Here is a 21,820-nt window from a genome sequence, read left to right as displayed (position 1 = left end):
AGAAAGAAAAAACAATGCTCATGATCAACAAAACTTAAGGAAAGGTTAAAAAAATCCTTAACAATATCCATGCAACAAAACACTCATGTAAGGAGAAATCCTACATGTAAGATTTTATAGAAAGACCAACATTATGTAACATTTGCATAAGAGGATTCACTTAAACATCATTTTCAGTTACTCCTATATTTAGAAAATAGGTAAAATTATTGCAAAAGATTTAAAAGGTCAACTTACCCTTTCTGTAAGAATTATAATTGATGAAAATGCAGAATTCATGAAATCATAAATGTCAATTTGAAATAAGTATTTCAGAATCTGATACTCAGAAGCATCTTCTGTCAATTTATAAATAAAAATATGTTACCACTTGATGTGATATAACTTTTGCATCTAATTTCTTCCTTAATTGCTGCATTAGAGAACAAATAACTTGTTTCTTACCTTTTTGAGCAATATAATTTTGAGAAGACAGAGAATAATCAGTTGAAAACATTTGACTGTTTGGCAGGGTATTTTCCACAGATCTGTCTATTTCCTGCTGAGTAGGTCCTTCAGTATCTAGTGATGTTTTTGATTTTTCATCATTATTTTTAGAAGATGGAGTCTCGAAATGTACTTCTTTATTAATTCTTGTGGGTAACTCTATTTCAGATACCATATCTGTGAATAAATATAGAATTGTTTAGGGGGGTTTGTTGTGGGCTTCCTTTTGTTTTCTAGGCAGGTCATTCTTTGAATTTTTGTGGTCATTGTGATACTTCATTACAGAAAGAATTCCGTAAAACATAAACTTCAGCTTGCATTAGTTCCTACTGCGAATGTAATTAATTACCACAGACTTAGTGCCTTAAACAATACAAATATATTCTCTTACAGTTCTGGAGATCAAAAGTCCCAAAACCAGGGTGTTGGCAGGGCTGTGTTCTTTCTGTTGGCTCTAGAGGAGAAATCTATCTCCTTGCCTTTTCTACTTTTTTGAGGCCACCTGCATCTCTTAGCTCATGGCTCCTTCTTTCATATTCAAAGTCAGCAGTACAGCATCTTGTAACCTCTCCCTTACTCTAACCCTCCTTCCTTCCACCTGTAACAAACCTTGTGATACTGGGATAATCTCTCCTTCTCACATCTGCAATATGACATTTTGCCATGTCAAGTAACATATTCACAGGGTCTGGGAATTAAGACATGAACATTTTTGAATGGTCATTATTTAGCCTACCACAAGGCTTTTCTTTATTCTTTTACCAAGGAAGAATTTTTAAGACTGTATAGAATTCTATTCTCTACATTGCCTTTTTGTCCTAAAAACTATTTAAAAAAAAATAAAAAATAACATAACTGTCAACAAAGATGCTGTTGTGCTATTATATAAGCTTATGACTAAGAATAAGACATTAAATAGCTCTCCATAGGATTTCATTCCTGTTAGATATATTTATTATCCAAGAAAGTATAATATTTAAATCCTATTGCAAAAATATATATCCCCGCCATTCAAGAAAATTAGTTACGATAGATTTTTCTTACTTTATCTGTTAGAGAACCAGAAATAGTCAAAATGACCAAAATTATTTACCATATCTACAGCCTCATTTTTTATACAAAAGATTTATTTAAAAACCAGTAAGACCCTACTACATCATGACCTTGTCACACTGGGCATTTAACACAAGACTTGCTCTACAATACTGGGAGGGGGCACATAAAACAAATCAAATTGATTCAGAAGCATAGCAATTAAGAAATAAAGTAAATTTATTTTTTGTTTTAATGTTTACTTATTTTTGAAAGAGAGAGAGAGCAAGATAATGACCTGAGCCAAAGTCGGATGCTTAACCGACTGAGCCACCTAGGTGCCCCCCAATGAAAGTAAATTTCCTTTAATGAGAACTCAGAATTAAACTTCAGAGGGACTCAACATCATACTTCCATTCGGGGACTTGATACAAAAATTTAATTTGAACTGCTATTAGCAGGTGGCAGGAACCACCTTCAAATGAATCTTCAAATTAGAAAATACTGTTTCACCACCTGTTGGGGATAAGTTGCAAATGGAATAATTTAGTATGGTGAGTAGCTATTTTGATGATCACCTCGCCTGGATACTTTCCCATAACCATTCTGCTGGTTGCTGTAATCACCATATATATGGTAGTTGTTGTAACCAGTGTAATAATATACTCCATAACCGCCTATTCTATATAATGAATAGAACAAACTGAGCCAGTTACACAAAGAAAGACAATATTAAAGTTCACAACAATTAACTTCCAAGTTCTGAAATCTAGTCCACTAGGTTATACATGTCTACAGTCCATAGTTGCCAGGATGTACTATTAAATATAAAAGCCATTATCACTCAAAGTTTTAATGAGATTGCTCCAAAAAAGAAAGAAAGCCCACTACCAAAGAAACTATATTAGCCATTTGCACAGAAAGGTACCCATAGTCTTAGGATATTTGAAACAAATTTGAAAATGACAAGGTACCAATCAAATCTCAGGTATTGTACTTTTTCCATTCCCTTGGAGCTTTGTTAATTTCGAAGTCCAATTTTTGTTTCCCCTTTCAGCCCATGTCCAGTTTATAGCATATCATATTATCCAGCTGGTACATTAGAAAACAATGAATAGGGGCACCTGGGTGGCTCAGTCAGTTGAGCGACCGACTTCGGCTCAGGTCATGATCTCACGGTTTGTGAGTTCGAGCCCCACGTCGGGCTCTGTGCTGACAGCTCGGAACCTGGAGCCTGTTTCAGATTCTGTGTCTTCCTCTCTCTCTAACCCTCCCCCGTTCATGCTCTGTCTCTCTCTGTCTCAAAAATAAATAAAACATTAAAAAAAAAAAAGAAAACAATGAATAAATAGAAGCTTTATAAATCCTAAAATCAAATACATCCTTTATATCAAGTGAAAAATTTGAAAGATATGATTGAGAGCAATCTTTATTCGTTAATAATTATAAAATGTTTTATAGTTTATTTTTTTAAAGATTTTGAAGTTTGCAATTTTTAAAAATTTGTTAATGTTTATTTATTTTTGAAAGAGAGAGAGAAAGAGAGAAACAAAGCATGAACAGGGGAGATACAGAGAGAGAGAGAGACACGGAATCCAAAGCAGGTTCCAGTCTCTGAGCTTTCAGCACAGAGCCTGACATGGGGCTTGAACTGACAAACCTTGAGATCATGATCAAGCCAAAGTCGGACACTTAACCGACTGAGCCACCCAAGGACCTCATAGGATATTTTCTATTTTAAAGCACATTATATAATTTACTAATTTACTAGAGTATGCTGTATAAAAAATATATAGATAGTATAAGTTCACACTATATTCTTGACATTATTTAAGTTATTTTGGCAATTAAGAAAAATTGACAGCATAAAAATAACATTTTGTATGTTTATGTTGACGAGATAGGGAAAATACTGATACTTTTAAATAGAATATAAAAGTAAAAAACTCAAGATATTCTCATTCAACTGTTAGTAAAATACATTCTTCCATGAGTATACACAGGTATGCGCTTATTTTCACTTTCAGACCCAAAACACCGTAAAGTTGTGCTTAGAAATCAAATTAAAATCAACATGGGGCACCCGGGCACCCGAGAGGCTCAGTTGGTTAAGTGTCCAACTTCTGCTCAGGTCATCATCTCACAGTTCATGGGTTCGAGCCCCGCATTGGGCTCTGTGCTGACAGCTCAGAGCCTGGAGCCTGCTTCAGATTCTCTCTCTCTCTCTCTCTCTCTCTCTCTCTCTCTGCCCCTCCCCCACTCGCACTCTGTGTCTCTCTCTCTCAAAAATAAATAAACATTAAAATCAATACTAAATTACGTTTTAGATTTCATTCATATACTATGAATGTGTCTGGCAAAGGCAAAGCTACATGTTTTCTTAATTTGGTAATCTCATGAAATTAACATCTTGCTTCAATGAGTGTCCTAAATTTGAGAGGGAATTCAAGAAATTATAAATCTTCTCACTGCTTTTTTACAGAAGTCATAAATCTATACTGTCAGAGAAAAAATTTATATAAGTTTTCCATTTCAGTGTAAGAAGGCTAATAGAGATTTAATTAAAATATTCCTGATTTTTCTGATTTTATGCTACATATTAAATATTTAAATGTGTATACCTTTCAATAATAATATACCTGAGTTCAAATTTATAATGAAAATATATATGCATGTCTTTTGAGAACCTTCATTTTAAAAGGATTATCTGGGGCGCTTGGGTGGCTCAGTCGGTTAAGCATCCAACTTCAACTCCAGATCATGATCTTACAGTTTGTGGGTTTGAGCCCCACATCGGGCTCTGTGCTGATGGCTCAGAGCCTGGAGCCTGCTTCAGATTCTGTGTCTACCTCTCTCTCTGCCCCTCCCCTACTCGTGCTCTGCCCCTCTCTGTCTTTAAAAAATAGATAAATGTTAAATTAATTAATTAATTAATTAATTAAAGGATTATCCTTGGGTCACCTCAGTGGTTCAGTTGGTTAAGCATCCAACTTTGAATCAGGTCACGATTTCACAGTTTTTGAGTTCTAGCCCCACATTGGGCTCTCTGCTCTCAGCACAAAGCCTGCCTTGGATTCAGTCTTCCTCTCTCTCTGCCCCTCCCCCCTTGCAGGACTCTCTCTCAAAAATAAACATTTAAAAGGATTATCCTTCCCCAAAATTAATTGAAAAAAATTTTTAATTTGAAACATATATGTCAAAGTTTACCACATTTGTATTGTTGCATCATATATTCATGTGCATACTAATAGCCATTTATTTTAAGACAATTCAATTTTCAAACATAGTTTAAACTGATCATTTGACTGAATTAACTAATCAGAGTTAAAGGGGAAAAAACGTTCTAACCATTCCTAGCCTAAAGTATTCAGGTAAAATGTGGGATTTACTTCTCAGTTACTTTTTTGTTTTTACACTTATTTATTTATTTTGAGAGAGAGAGAGAGAGCATGAGCTGGGGAGGGGCACAGAAAGAGAAAGAAAATCCCAAGCAGGCTCTGCATTGCCAGCACAGAGCCCGATGTGGGGCTCAAACCTACAAATCATGAGATCATGACCTGAGCCAAAACCAAGAGTCAGATGCTCGGTTATTTTTTAAGACAAGGATAGGAAAGTATCAGTGCAGTTCTGAAAAGCAGTATTATTGCTTATAATAAGACAATTATTCAGTGTCTATTGCTCTTTCAATTATGAATTTAACATGGCACTTTGGTGCTGTCACTTATTTAGCCTTGTTCAAAAGATGAAAGTCCCAAGTAGGCAAACACAAGTCAGTAACTTACTCTTACCTGTGGACATAAAAGTTAAAACTGAGCAATCAGCTCAGGAACCTGAATACAATGGGACTGTTGTAAATGCAGGATTCAGTGATGTTTAATGGCATTAGGGGGAAAAAAAAGGCTTATTCTATTATTAATTACACTGAAACTTGTATGTGTTTAAATTCTTTTAAAATATTGTTTTAATTGCATTTAAAATAAATAACGTATGTTAAGAAAAATGAATACTTCCCATAATATTTTTTAATTAAATTAATTAATTAAATTAATTTCAGGGTATTATTTTCACATGACTTAAACCAAAGCTTTAGGACTTACATTAGATATGTAAACCTTGGTGACTCAGTCGGTTAAACATCCAACTCTTGATTTTGGCTCAGATCATGATCTCCTGGTTAGTGAGATTGAGCCCCAAATGGGGCTCAGCGCTGACAGCAAGGAGCCCTCTTGGGATTTTCTCCCACTCTTTCTGCCCCTCCCCCACTTGTGCACGCTTATGCACACATACACACTTATGCTCTCTCTCTCAAAATAAACATTTTTTAAGAAGGATTTACATTAGATACAGATATGCCTTTCTTACAATTGTTTGTAAACAGAATTTTAAGTCAAATAACATAATGAAGAACGTTTTATATTTAGCTATACTTGGAAAATTCATTTAAATAAATTCAATTGGAGTCCTTTTGTAAAATAGTTAATATTGCAATATAAATAACTGTTCCCTAATTTATGTGTTTTGTAAATACCTATATCAGTATATTAGTTTTTCTGTAAATCTGGTTATCTCAGGTTTCAGCCTTTCATAAATATTGATTTAAGATCCAGTGATTCGTTTTTTTAATGCAATCTTTCTGATTAACGCAAGTTTTCACTTGGTATTTCCTAAAAGAGTTATTGAAATTATCTAAAAATATTGGCTGCTATAGCTATTTCTCCAATAGCCAGAAAGTAGGGCCTATGGATTTATCTGAATCCTTTTAGTATTACCTTTTTAAAATAAATTTTAGGGGCACCTGCGTGGCTCAGTCAGTTGAGTGTCTAACTCTTGACTTCGGCTTAGGTCGTGGTCTTATGTTTCATGAGTTTGAGCCTCGCATGGGGCTCTGTACTGCCAGTGAAGAGCCTGCTTGTGATTCTGTCTACCTCTCTCTTCACCCCTCCCCTGCTTGCCCTCTATCTCTCTCGAAAAGAGGGAGGGAAGGAAGGAAGGAAGGAAGAAAGGAAGGTTAAAAAAATAAATAAATTTTACATGACCCCAGGTTTTTTTGCATTTAATTAATATCGTAATATTTTGGAATAATCTACTTTGTATATATAGAATGACCTATCTTTTTTAGAAGCTTAAAGGAATTTCCTAATATTTTCATAAAATCCCTCAAAATTAGTTGTAATTGCATAAATGTCCTATTCTCGTTTGATCTCCTGTTTTCATATGTAGAAATTCTCACCAAAATAATATCAAAACAGGGAGGGAGACAAAACATAAGAGACTCTTAAATATAGAGAAATATAGAGAACAAACTGAGGGTTGCTGGAGGGCTTGTGGCTAGGGGAATGGGCTAAATGGGCAAGGGGCATTAAGGAAGACACTGGGATGAGCACTGGGTGTTATATGTAGAGGATGAATCACTGGAATCTACTCCTGAAATCATTATTGCACTATATGCTAACTAACTTGTATGTAAATTTAAAAATAAATAAATAAATAAAACTAAATTTAAAAAAAAAAGAAATTCTCCTAGCATCACTATATGAAATAATAAATAAATTCTACTAAAGTGATGTTCAGTATGCCTTGGAGTTTTTATAAATATGCTTAAAATATTTTCATATATCTATATTTTGAATCTTCTTTATTTCATATTGTTTTGATATTGTTTTGCTTTATTTTAGTCTCATTTATTCTTCTCAATTACTCTTATCTGCTTTTTCACAAATATTCCTTTAGGATCCAACAAGTGTAGAACAAAATCATTTCCTCTTTAGGCTTTGACAATCTATTTTTAGTCATGCATTACACGTACCCATTTCTCATTTAGCAAAGGGTAAGAATATAAGTCTACATTCTGGTTGAAGGTATTAATTCAGTTAAGAGCTCACATTTTGGAGACTATTAAGAAATAACATATAGTTCTTCTGAAAATTCAAGAAAATCAATCATTTCTAATGGAAATTATGTGTTTCCTGAGTGTGCAACATTGTTGATCTCTTCTTATGAAAGGTTATCTATCATCCTAAGGTTCAGTTGTTCCTGTATTATTGGCCAATATTTGCAGTTTCTAATCTGTCCATCAGAGAGACATCAGAATGGAAATGTGAGAAAGTCATTTTATATAATTCTTTACTTAAAGTAGAATCCACGTTTCTAATCATAGAAATTGCTAAATACTTAGATGCTAGATCTAGAAGTATCCTGTGATACTCTGCCCCTTTCCATAGTTTTCTGTTTAGCTCCCAGAATTGATAGAAAACCGTTCAAATATAGTTATATTGGGAATGTGTTAATAAGCTAAAAAGTTAATGTAAATGAGCAGAAACCCTCATTAATGAAAATAGAAAGTCAGTGTACATTGTCGAAATTAATCAAAGCAGAACAATATAAAGATTCTATTTAGAAAATAGAGATAAATACTAAAAGAAATTTGCTTCAAAGAAAGAAAGAAAGAAAGAAAGAAAGAAAGAAAGAAAGAAAGAAAGAAATTATTGTCCCTGGGACAGAGGAGAGAGTAGAGGTGGACAGAAGCAACAAGTTGCTTTTGTATAAAAAGAAAAAAAATAGGCTTAGCACTATTTATATAAAACCTGTTTACATATACTACTTTCATAAAAATTAAAATTTATTGTAAAATACCTTAAGATCTTCTTGGAATATCTATGTATCTCCAATCATTCTTTTTACCTTGGTATTTTATTTTATAATACTAAGATCTAATTCCCAGAGTAAACCAGAAATTAATAAAAGGGTAGTTGATAAGATTGTTATTGACTTTTGAATATGCTGAGAAACATGGATTTCTGGATTTTTTTAATCTGATTTGTACTTATAAGAATAAATTATGTTTAAAAAATAAGTTACATAATAGATATTTTTATACAAACCTGACTGACTGTATCTGCTTTTCAGCATCATAACTTTCATATTATCTGTTTGATAATTTTCAACTGAAAATTCTTCTGTTTCATCATTGTCAACTACATTATTTTCATCCTGCATCTGTTTGGGAGATGGCAATTCTGTTTCCTTTGGAATGTCCTGGAAGTTCCAAGGATTGTCAAAATTATATAAGAAATTTTTAAAATATGGTAATGTATCAGAATCATCTGTTTTCTCTAAGACTCTTTCATTCCCTACTTGATCTTCAGTTTCTATAATTTTTATTGTTTTTATTTCTTGTTCCTTATCAGGGTCAAATTTACTTTTTGGAAGATGTTCATGTTTATCTCCTCCACTTCCTTCTTCACTTTTTCCATCATCTGACATAATTTTATCTTCATTGGTATATACAAAGCCTAGCATACCAAAACCAAAATCAAACCAATTTGGTTTGAGAATTGAGCTATCATTGGTGATTGTGTCTTCTTTTTCTGTTAATGTTTCTGTGCATGGAACTGTGGATTCTTCCTCAGATGGTATGGAATTAGGAGCATCTTGTAGTGGTGAACTTCTGTCTTCGGGCAATAATTCAAGCCCTGTATCCTCACCTCCAAAACCTAAATAACTTGTAAAACCACCCCCAAACCAACCAGTGGCTTGAGGACCGATGGAACCTAGTTCAGACTGTTTCTTTGGCACTGAATTGAATTCCGATTCTGGTTCTTGATTTTGTTCTGTCTGGGGCTCATCATTATTTAATTCCTGTAGGTCATTCTCATCTTTTCCTGCTACTTTTCTGCTTGGAAATGAACTTTCTTGTAGAGGTTCAACAACTGATTCAAAAGTCTTTCCTTTAGCTTGTTCTCTTCCAAATCCAAACCATCCTTTCACTTCAGACACAGTTGAGGATGGTGGGATATGAACCTCTTCAGGAATAGAATCCTCTTCCAGACTTCCAGCTTCCACTTCTTCCCAATCTTTTGATTCACTAGAACTTCTGATATCTTCAGGAGCCTCCGATGCTGGAAATTGATCTTCCAACAAAATACTTTCAGAAGTTGAATAAAATCCAGATTCTGTCTGCAAATCATTTTCATATACACTTAATTTTTGGTCTTTATCTTCTTCATAAGGATATATGTTTTTGCCATCACTGTCTTCATTTTCAAATGTGTAGCTTACTCCAAGAAGACAAAGAAAATCAGATTCCTAATAGAAAAAAAAATTATGATTGACATAAATACACCAAAATTCCTTATTTCTCCCTAAATCATTTAAAATGAATGACTATGATTTTCCCAAGACCATAAAACTAACTCGACACACAGGATAAACTAAAATCAGATATCCTAATCTCAAACATTTATATCACAACTGACCGCGCAGGGTCGATGATATACCTAAATGAAAAATCAAGGCTTTGAGTATATTCTGAAAATAAACTCCTGATGAAAATGTATATATGTCCACAAAATCTTGCTTCTCCTAAGAGTGCACTGAACAGGCACGTTCAGCTGCGTGGTGATTTAAGAGAGGGGAATTTCACAGCACATGATGACAGTTCAGATAGACCAGAGACTGTAAAGCATGGAGGCCTGGTTAAAAGTTGCAGTATGGCACAAAAACAGACACTCAGATCAGTGGAACAGAATAGAGAACCCAGAAATGGACCCACAAACGTATGGCCAACTAATCTTTGACAAAACAGGAAAGAATATCCAATGGAATGAAGACAGTCTTTTCAGCAAGTGGTGCTGGGAAAACTGGACAGCAACATGCAGAAAAATGAACCTGGACCACTTTCTTACACCATACACAAAAATAAACTCAAAATGGATGAAAGACCTCAATGTAAGACAGGAAGCCATCAAAATACTAAAGGAGAAAGCAAACAAAAACTTCTTTGATCTTGCCCTCAGCAACTTCCTACTCAACATGTCTCCAGAGGCAAGGGAAACAAAAGCATAAATGAACTATTGGGACCTCATCAAAATAAAAAGCTTCTGCACAGCAAAGGAAACAATCAGCAAAACTAAAAGGCAACCGACAGAATGGGAGAAGATATTTGCAAATGACACATCAGATAAAGGGTTGGTATCCAAAATCTATAATGAACTTATCAAACTCAACACCCAAAAAACAAATAATCCAGTGAAGACATGGGCAGAAGACATGAATAGACACTTCTCCAAAGAAGACATCCAGATGGCCAACTGACACATGAAAAACTGCTCAACATCAGTCATCATCAGGGAAATTCAAATCAAAACCACAATGAGATACCACCTCACACCTGTCAGAATGGCTAACATGAATAACTCAGGCAACAACAGATGTTGGCAAGGATGCAGAGAAAGAGGATCTCTTTTGCATTGTTGGTGGGAATGCAAACTGATGCAGCCACTCCGGAAAACAGTATGGAGGTTCCTCAAAAAATTAAAAATAGAACTACCCTATGACCCAGCAATTGCACTAGTAGGTATTTATCCGAGGGATACAGGTGTGCTGTTTCTAAGGGGCACATGCACCCCGATGCTTATAGCAGCACTATCAACAATAGCCAAAGTATGGAAAGAGCCCAAATGTCCATCGATGGATGAATGGATAAAGAAGATGTGGTATATATATGTACAATGGAGTATTACTCAGCAACCAAAAAGAATGAAATCTTGCCATTTGCAACTATGTGCATGGAACTAGAGGGTAGTATACTAAGTGAAATTAGTCAGAGAAAGACAAATATATGACTTCACTCATATGAGGACTTTAAGACACAGAACAGATGAACACAAGAGAAGGGAAGCAAAAATAATATAAAAACAGGGAGGGGGACAAAACAGAAGAGACTCTTAAATATGAAGAACAAACAGAGGGTACTAGAGGGGTTGTGAGTAAGGGGCATTAAGGAATCTACTCCTGAATTGTTGCACTAGATGCTAACTAATTTGGATGTAAATTAAAAAAAAATTTTTTTAATTGCACTAAAACATTTAGGTTTCTTTTATTGAGATATTACATAGCCAGTTGAGGTGGGGAATCCTCTTGTTCATCTCACAGAACAACCAAATAATCAAGAAGAAAAATGGTTAAGTTATTATTATTACTACTATTTTTTTTTTAATTTTAAATAGTCTCCATACCCAATGTGGGGATTGAACTCACAACCCAGAGTTCAAGAGTCACGTGCTCTACTGACTGTGCCAGCCAAGGACCCCAAAATTGTTATTTTTTAATCTCATGGTATGAAACAGTGATATGTGCTGCTCTTTGGATATGATCATTATGAAATGAGAATACAGTTCAGAACTTTTAAAAAGTAAACTTCAAAATTAACATTTTACAATGTTTTAGGCACTGCAATCTAGTAAGTGCTTGAGAACAGACTCTGGAACCAACCATCTGGGTTTAAATACTGACCCTGCCAAGTTCATCTCTATGATCTTGGGTGAATTATATGACCTTTCTATGCCTCAGTTTCCTCATCTGTAAAATGAGAATAATGACAGTACCTACTTTATAGGGGTGTTGTGTTGTGAGGATTAAATGAATGAAATGCTTGGAATAGTAGCTGTCTATAGTAAACACTAAACTAACCTAGCCCAAGTAACACTACCTCCGATGACCCAGTAATGCAAGGGGGAAAAAGCCCAACACCTTGCTTCTATTCAGTGCAATTCTGAAAGGCCATCCCAGGTTCAGAATTCCTTGAATCAACTGAGACCTTTGTTGTGACTACATCACAGTTCAACTTCTCTGTCTGCCCAAAGCTGATCCCTCACAGGTGCTATTCCTGAGTTTTCCCCAGGAAACCTCTTGAGTGCAAAGGTCTACCTCAGAGTCTGTTCCCAGGGAACTTGACCTAAGAATGTAGGGTGTCTGTATGCTTACTATGTGTTCTGCATTGTTCTAGATGCTGAAAGTCTACAGTAAACAAAAGGGAAACAAAATAATTATGAATTCTAATAAGTGCTATGGAGGACATAAATAGGAATCTGTGGTTAAGATGCAGTAATTCCACAAGAATCATGAAAGCTTCTCTGAAGCACTGATGCTTAAGTGGTGACATAAAGGATAAGAAAGAACCAGCCAAGTGAAAAACTTGGGGGAAAGAATTTCAACAAAGGCAACAGCCTGTTTGGGTCTCTGGGCTGGGAAAGTGTTTGGCATGTTCTAAGAACAGTCAATAGTTGAGTGTGGCCTGGGGCATAGTGAGCAATGGGAGAGCAGGAGCAGCTCAAGTAGAGCCAGGGTGAGGAGTCAGGGCTTGATTCTAGGTTCAATAGAAAGCCATTAAATGGCTGTAAAGCAAAGGAATGGCATCTGATTTTTTTGGGGGTGGGGGGGTTGGTTTTTGTTCTTATGAGATCCATCGCTCCATTCCTTTTCGGAGAATGAATTTGAAGAGAGCAAATGTAGAGATGAGGAAATCATTTAGAAGGCTATTGTAGTATTCTATTTTCTTTGTTTTTTTAATAGGCTTCATGCTCAGCACAGAGCCCAATTCGGGGCTTGAACTTACAACCCTGAGATCAAGACCTGAGCTGAGATCAAGAGTCAGATGTTCAACTGACTGAGCCACCTAGGCACCCCTATTGTAGTATTCTTTTTTTTTTTTAATTTTTTAAGTATATATTTATTTTTTGTATTTTAAGTATATATTTATTTTTTGAGAGAGACAGAGACAGCATGAGCAAGGGAGGGGCAGAGAGAGAGAGAGAGAAAGAGAGACAGAGAGAGTCCCAAGCAGGCTCCACACCACCAGCATAGAGCCAGATCTGGGGCTCAAACCCACAAAACTGAAGGTCATGACCTGAGGCCCAAACCAAGAATTGGAAACCTTACTGACTGAGCCACCCAGGCACACAGTATAGTATTCTAATCAAGCTACCCTATGACCCAGCAATAGCACTGCTAGGAATTTACCCAAAGGATACAGGAGTGCTGATGCATAGGGGCACTTGTACCCCAATGTTTAGAGCAGCACTTTCAACAATAGCCTAATTATGGAAAGAGCCTAAATGTCCATCAACTGATGAATGGATAAGGAAATTGTGGTTTATATACACAATGGAATACTACGTGAAATGAGAAAGAATGAAATATGGCCTTTTGTAGCAACGTGGATAGAACTGGAGAGTGTTATGCTAAGTGAAATAAGTCATACAGAGAAAGACAAATACCATGTTTTCACTCTTATGTGGATCCCAAGAAACTTAACAGAAGACCATGGGGGAGGGGCAAGAAAAAAAAAAGTTAGAGAGGGAGGGAGCCAAACCATAAGAGACTCTTAAAAACTGAGAGTAAACTGAGGGTTGATGGGGGGTGGGAAGGAGGAGAAAGTGGGTGATGGGCACTGAGGAGGGCACCTGTTGGGATGAGCACTGGGTGTTTTACAGAAACCAATTTGACAACAAATTTCATATTAAAAAAAAAAAAAGAAATGATGAGGCCTTGGATTAGGGCTATGGGGAGAGTGAAAATGATGAGTAGACAATATACTCCATATATATTTTGGAGATAAAACTGACAGTATCAGGGATACCTGGCTGGCTCAGTCAGCGGAGAATGTGACTCTTGAGCTCAGGGCCATAAGTTCAAGCCCCACATTGGGCATGGAGTCTACTTTAAAATAAATAAATAAATAAATAAATAAATAAATAAATAAATAAATAAATAAGAATTCTGTCTTTAAAAACAAAAACGAGGGGCGCCTGGGTGGCGCAGTCGGTTGAGCGTCCGACTTCAGCCAGGTCACGATCTCGCGGTCCGTGAGTTCGAGCCCCGCGTCGGGCTCTGGGCTGATGGCTCGGAGCCTGGAGCCTGTTTCCGATTCTTTGTCTCCCTCTCTCACTGCCCCTCCCCCGTTCATGCTCTGTCTCTCTCTGTCCCAAAAATAAATAAAAAACGTTGAAAAAAAAATTAAAAAAAAAAAAAAAACAAAAACAAAAACGAAAACTGACAGTACCAGAAATTATACAGTAAATTGACTGTTAATCCCAGAATTTATGCTGGGAAAGAGCCACGTAATAGATAGTTTGCATGACTAGGCTGACTCACGTCACACTGACCTTATTTAAGGTGAGTTGCCTTAGCCTAGAATCTGAATTAAATGAGCTAATCAGACTCATATATTGAAAAGTCACATTCTGGGGGCACCTGGGTGGCTCAGCCAGTTGGGCATTGACTCTTGATTTTAGCTCTGGCCACCATCTCATGGTTTGTGATTAAGAGTGAGAAGTCTGCTTGGGATTCTCTCTCTCTTCCTCTTTCTCTGTCTCTCCCCAGCTTGTGCTCGCTCTCTCTCTCTCTCTCTCTCTCTCAAAATAACTGAAAATAAAACTTTAAATAAATAAATAAATAAATATTTTTAAAATTAAGTGAAAAGTCACCTTCTGATTCCCTTTCTCATTACCAAGCCCAACATTATCAAATCCAACATTATCAAGCTCACTTAAAACTCAATAGCAAAAGAGGTTGCACAGATATAAGACCCAGAGGGAGTGATGGGAAATAAATTTTGTCCCAGTAGGATAACATTAGTAATAATATCTAATACTTATATAGCACTTACTAAATGCTGTTCTATATACTTTACCTATGTTCATCTTTCCCCATTAATTTGTGAAGTAGCACCATAATATAATCATTATCCTTATTTTACAGATGAGAGAATTAAGGCATACAAAGCCATAGTCAGGCTTTGAACTCAGTCTACTTCCAGAATCTATGTTCTTCACTACTACACTCTACTGCCTGTCAGTTTTTCAGAAAGCAAATGATATGCCTGTCATCAATTTTGTCTTAACCTAATTTTATTCACATATTCAAACTATCCTTAGAGTGAGTTCCCAAACCAACTATTTTATGTATTCACTATACAAGATACTTAACCAATAGACACTTATACTACAGAAAACTATTTTAGCCAAGAAAATTTAAATGCAATTAACAACTGAAATGTTATTTAATACTCACTTTAGTTGATATCTGAACTTCCTCAGATATGAACACCTCTTCAGTCTGGACTGCGTCTCTGGGAAAATATCCAAAGTCCTTTCCTTTCTACCAAAATGAAGAATGAAGATTAACAAGGAAGAGTTATCAAACCAATAATAATTATTGAGCCTAATTTTGTCCCATGTCCTTGGCTTTCATCTATATTAAATCACAAACATTAATTGGCTTTCATTTGCTGTCTAAAAGAAAGTAAGTGAAATCATATTCCTTTTTTTTTAAAGATTTTCTTTTTAGGGGTGCCTGGGTGGCTCAGTCTGTTTAAACGTCTGTCCTTTTTTTTTTTTTAAGTGAGCAGCAGGCAAAAATTTATTAGAGTATAAGATCAGAAAGTTAGAATACCATGGGAGCTCTCTTTACACAGAAGTGGCATTCAAAAGTGAATACCCTGTGTCTGACTCTTGATTTCAGCTCAGGTCATGATCTCACAATTCATGGGATCAAGCCCCACGTAAAGCTCTGTGCTGACAGTGCAGAGCCTGCTTGGGATTCTCTTCCTCTCTCTCTCTCTGCCCTTCCCCATTTCTCTCTCTCTCTCTTTCTCCCTCTATCTCTTTCATTTAAAAAAGATTTTGTTTTTAAGTAATCTCTACACCCTATGTGGGACTCAGATTTACAGCCCCCAAGACCAAGAGTCACCTGCTTTACTAACTGAGCCAGCCAGATGTGCCTGTTATTCAAAACAATAGTATTAATTTGAGGGAACAAAGAGCCAAGTTGTAAAATGTCACTTTTTTAAACTTCAGAGGGAAAACCACCCTACATACTCATTTTCTTCCTTTTTATGTTTGTTAATGACCTTCCTTACCCAGGTGGACCACAGGTTTACACTAGTAAACATGGGCTATCAAAAGGCAGAAGAATGGTGGCAGTAGCCAAGTTAGATGGAGCTGTGACATATTCAGCATTTTTTAGGATAACAGAATCAAGTAAGATGTTTAAACTCTGAAGGGCCAAGATGGATTCATCAATACAGCAAAGATCTTTAAGTCCTCCAGGGAGGATTTGGTTCCATAAAACTTTTCTGGGGCTACCTTGGTAGCAGAGATCTTCTTAATCCAGTTTAATTACATGTAGGATGTCCCCTGAGAGTGAAGGTTTCAGCACTCTTAGCCCATTTCCTATCCCAGGCAAAGTTGAAACGTGTTTTGGTCCTTTCATCCAGCACCATTACATCTCAACTGTGATTCTCCGGCTCTGCAGTTGCGGCAGCTGTTTGGAAACTGACAGTCTGTGGGTGAATTCCATAGTGTGGTCTCTTAAACAGCTGCCTGCCTGGGTTAATCACCTAATGCACAAAACTAAGTATGCTTGAAACTTCACCCTGGCTCTACACATTGCATGCCACTTTTGTGTGAAACTATCATTCTCATACACAGTAAGCAAGAAAGAATGCTTTCTTTTCCTCTTGTGATACCTACTGTGTCATTTTTCTTACAGCTGCATTGGTTGCCTCTAATGTGTTCAAAGACATACACTGACATGTTTAAAGGACCATAGCAGTAAGGAATCTTGGGAACTACAGAAGCCAAATAATTCTGGCCATTGAGAGTCAGCCGTTCAGTCATACAGCCCCTGCTGCTAAAAAAAGCAGGATAGATCCAAGTAGAATCTTCTCCTTCAAATAGTGATCACAAAGGCTACACAACAGAGAAATCTGATGCATATTCAAAATGGAAATGATGTGTGCATCAGGTGGGTCATGCTTGTTCAGCTTGGGAGTAAAATTGCTTACCATAGCATCTTTTCATTATCGTTGGTGTTGCCTAGATGTCCCATAATCTCCACTGGCACTTTTAAAGTAATTTTATTCTCCAAGTAAATATAAAACCTAAGTTCAGAAACTATGCATGCTACATAAAAATAATTTCAAGGCACTCTTAAGTTCTCTATCCCAACCAAACTGCCTTCCCAAAACACTACTTTTATAGAAATTCTGAAATCAAGACTGAACATGACCATTTTTCATTTGTTTAAACGTGTTAAATATTTAAATTAATAACTATTTTAAATATATATTACATATATGTTATATATGTAATATATATTTACTTTGAATATGCTTTGAAATTATTAAAGTTCCTTTAGAGATGAAAAGCAGCTTTTCTGTGCAAGCTAGTCATTTACTTTACATTCAGTTTTTAAGACTAGATACTTACACTTCCTGCCCACAAATCTTCCCTTTCTCCTGCAAGTTTAACATAAACAGATATCTCTTCTCCCTTAGTGAAGTTCAGGTATCGGCAGTCAGGTCCTCTGTAATCTCTCATGGCTAAGACTCTGCTTATTAAAGCTATGTAAACATGTGAAGAAAAACACACAATTTAAATTAAAATGTTATTTATCTCCCTCCCATCTTGCCCTCCTCCAGTATATCTTATGTATTTCCAAATGCTAATTGCTTCATATCATTTATCACCTCAAAAACCTACATTGACTTCCCACTGCACACAGAATAAATTCTAAGCTCTTTGGCTTGGTGTCCAAGGCTATCCATAACCTGCTCCTCTTCCTTATTTAAAATGACTTCCTCTTATTCCTTTACAGTCAAGTTCATCTGTCCATTGTCCCTGGAATATGTTGTTACCATCTTGTCAGGAAGGAAAGGTAAAGATAATTCGTTTTCTTCCTGGTACCTACTATAGTAGTTAGTCCCCCTTATTTGAGGGAGATACATTCCAAGACCTCTGTGAAACCACAGATAGGGCCAAACCCTACATACTATGTTTTTCCCTATGTATACGTACATATAATAAAGTTTAATTTATAAATTAGGTACAGTAAGAGATTAAAAACAATAACTAATAGTAAAATTGAACAGTTATAACAATATGCTATAATAAAGTTATGTGATGCTGGGGCATCTGGGTGACTCAGTCGGTTAAGTGTCCAACTGCAGCTCAGGTCATGATCTCACAATTCACGAGTTTGAGCCCCGCATTGGGCTTTGTGCTGACAGCTCGGTGCCTGGAGTCTGCTTCAGATTCTGTGTCTCTCTCTCTCGTTCTCTGCCCTTCCCCTGTTCTCTCTCTCACAAAAATAAACACTAAAAAAAATTTTTTTAATAAAATAAAAGTTATGTGATGTGATCTCTTTCTCAAAATATCTTATTTTACTGTACTTACTCTTCTTGCAATAATGTGAGATGATAGAATGACTAAATAAAATGAGATAAAGTGAGGTACATGAGGTAAGCACTGTGACGTAGCATTAGGCTACTATTGACATTCTGACTGTATGTCAGAAGCAAGATCATCTGCTTCTGGGCCATGGTTGACTGCAGGTAACTAGAACCATGGAAAGTGATCCATGGGTAAAGGGGACTACAGTATATTCTAGGCATTATGATAGCTCTTTCATATCTTTATTTTATTGAATCCTCAAAACAGACCTATAAGGTCAATAATCTTGTATCGATCTAACAAATGATCCTTTAAACCTTAGAAAGTTGGTCACACACTTGATAAATGGTGGAGCCAGATTTGCACTGAGGTTATTTGCACTGCAACATCTGCCTTCCATATTCTGAGCTTTTTCTTTGTGCTCTTTCCTTCAGAAACTCTTCAGTCTCTCTTCATGGTGAACTCATATTCTACTTCTTCTATGAGACATCCTGAATTGGTCCAGCCTGTTCTGCCCTTCTCTGAACTTCAATATTACCTATTATTCTTATGCTGTATTGATATTTACTTTTTCATGTTGACCTGTCACTAGAATGAAAATTCCTGGAGGGCAAGAAATTTATCTGACATTTCATTTTATTCTTAGATATACACTCCTACCCCCCCAGACCCAACAAATAATAGGCCCTCAATAATTATGAATGGTCATAACCCCATATACTAGATCTAGCCCTTCAATACATAAAGTAATATACATAACATTACCTATTATAATTATACTAACATATGTAAAACATTTTGATTAAGTCATACAATTAAAGTTAAAATAATGTTATAAATTACTATGAATTTGAATGTTCCTTTCTATGTTTGGTGTCTGGCCCTAAGGAAACTAAGATGAAGAATAAAGAAGGAAAGAAAGATTATTATTGTTATAAAACATCATCTAGTAAATCTCTATGTATCAAATTGCATATCCAAATGATTAAGGAAAATGTGCACTCATAAAAATTTACTTATAAATTATTTACATTTCTACTAATAATATTTTGGATTTTTAATTTACATATTGCAAATTAAAAATAATTCTCACATACTGGAGAGATAGAATATATGTAAAACAATTGTAATATATTGTGATACTATTCCTTTTGCACCATAATGCTAATAACAGAAAATAACTTCTTAACCAGTAAAATGAAAATTAATTTTTCTTTGTAGAAGAAAGGAGAAATTTAATGTTCAAGGATATAAATAAAATTATCCACTCCTAACACTGATTTTAATATTTTTACATAATAAATGAACACAGAAATGATTGATAACGTTTAGACAATAATACAAATCAATACAAATCAATTATAGCTATCTTAAAAACTAGGAAAAGTGCTGATTTGTTTGTTTTTGAGGCCTGGATTAATATCTTTATAATTTCTGATATATTTATATATCAGGCTGATCTTTGCCCCTTGATATATTTATATTAAAAACTATTACAAAATGCTTTGCTTCTAGCATTTTCTTTTTTTAGTGAAGTATATTTTATAGCTGCAAATATTTCTCAATGACATTAATGCTTACTTCTATCATACATTCCCACAATAACATATTATGTCATTTCAGAACCTCAGTTTAAGAGGAAAAGAAGGCAAAAAAGAAAAACAAACTTACTTTCACATTCCAAGTCACCACATTTTTTAAAGTCTGCCAGCAGTTTTGTGCCCTCCAGACACTTTGTCAGAGAAATTACCAAAAGGAGAGTTCTGTGAACTCCAAGCGCCGCCATGCTAAAACAAGCAGGAATCTCAAACAAGGTTTAAACCAATTGTTTAGGCCATAGACCTGTTTATGACAGTCAAAACAAGAGATATCCCACTTTCTCTACTAAATTTAAGACAAAAAGGTTTGTTTGTTTTTTAAAATCTCTTGATAATTACATTTTTCAATTAGTGTTTAGATTTAACTTGAGGGACAAACGCTGTCTGTTCACAATCTGCAGTGTCAGGTCTCCAGATAATACATAATGGTTTAATAATTAACAGATTTTTAGTTGGACTCGTGGATTGTAAAAGTAACCTGTGTAAAACCATCTGACTTAAAGGTACCTTGCATTCAACAGGACAGTTCTTAAACCTGTTTTAGAATTCATCTCTTTCTGTTAAAGTCTTCAGGTAGATCAATCAATAAATGCAAACTGAGTATTTGTCTCATTCAAATACCAACATCAATGGAGAAAGTATATAGATATATGTAGAAGCAGTAATAATTTATATTAAAAGCATGGTTTTGAAATATGATGAAGGTTATTTGAAAAAAGTCCCACTTTCATATTTTAAAAACCTTCAGTGTTACTATGAAGTTGAAAATTGTAAGAGTAATAGTTAATTGGGGCACCTGGGTGGCTCAGTTGGTAAAACGTCTGACTCTTGATTTCTGTTCAGGTCATGATCTCACATTTCGTAGGTTTGAGTGAGCCCCATGTTGGGCTCTGTGCTGACAGTGCAGAACCTGCTTGGGATTCTCTCTCTCCCTCTTTCTCTGCCCCTCCCTGGTGTGTGTGTACTCTCTCTCAAAATAAATAAATAAACATTAAAAAAAAAAACGAAGAGGGGTGCCTGGGTGGCTCAGTTGGTTAAGCGTCCGACTTCAGCTCAGGTCATGATCTCATGGCTTGTGAGTTCAAGTTGCACATCAGGCTGCGTGCTGACAGCTCAAGCCTGGAGCCTGCTTTAGATTCTGTGTCTCCATCTGTCTCTGCTCCTTGCCTGCTCATGCTCTGTCTCCCTCCCTCTCTCTCTCTCAAAAATAAACATTAAAAATTTTTTAAAAATAAAATAAAAAGTAATAAAATAAAATAAAAATAATAAGAAGAAAACTAGTTAAAATGTGGTAAGTACTTCATATGTTCCAGGTATTGTCTTAAACAATTGTATGATTTAATTCCCACATCAACTGTCTAAGGTAGGTAATATTATCATCCCCATTTTGCATATGAGGTAACTGAGGTACACAGAGATAGATTAAATCACTTGCCGATAGCCACACAGTGTGGCCGATAGCCACACAGTGAGTGGAGAAGAAATTTAAATCTAGACACTCGACTCCCCCTATTCATACACTATACTTTGCCACAACAGAATGATGTCTATTACCATCTGCAACAAAACTATTCCAGATACAACAAGTACAGTATTATTCCATGTATTTAAAATTGCATATTTCTGGGGCACCTGGGTGGCTCAGTCAGTTAAGCTAAGGTCATGACTCAGCTTTTTTTTTAAAAAAAAAAA

The 21,820-nt window shown here is 35.6% G+C and overlaps 1 protein-coding gene across 1 annotated transcript; it reads right to left on the bottom strand.

The window, feature by feature from the left end:
* Nucleotides 1-228: 228 nt before the first annotated feature.
* Nucleotides 229-20,316, bottom strand: LOC122222487 (melanoma inhibitory activity protein 2-like). The gene is made up of 6 exons (XM_042943044.1): nucleotides 20,202-20,316; nucleotides 17,568-17,701; nucleotides 15,370-15,456; nucleotides 8,400-9,603; nucleotides 445-663; nucleotides 229-338 (listed from the first exon to the last, which is right to left on the bottom strand). The coding sequence occupies exons 1-6, from the start codon at nucleotides 20,314-20,316 to the stop codon at nucleotides 229-231; spliced, it is 1,869 nt and encodes a 622-aa protein (XP_042798978.1).
* Nucleotides 20,317-21,820: the final 1,504 nt, after the last annotated feature.

The sequence above is a fragment of the Panthera leo genome, chromosome B3 (genome assembly GCF_018350215.1).
Source record: "Panthera leo isolate Ple1 chromosome B3, P.leo_Ple1_pat1.1, whole genome shotgun sequence".
NCBI classification, from domain to species: Eukaryota; Metazoa; Chordata; class Mammalia; order Carnivora; family Felidae; genus Panthera; species Panthera leo.
The sequence above is the reverse complement of the archived record's forward strand: the minus strand, read 5'-3'. Positions and strand labels throughout refer to the sequence as shown.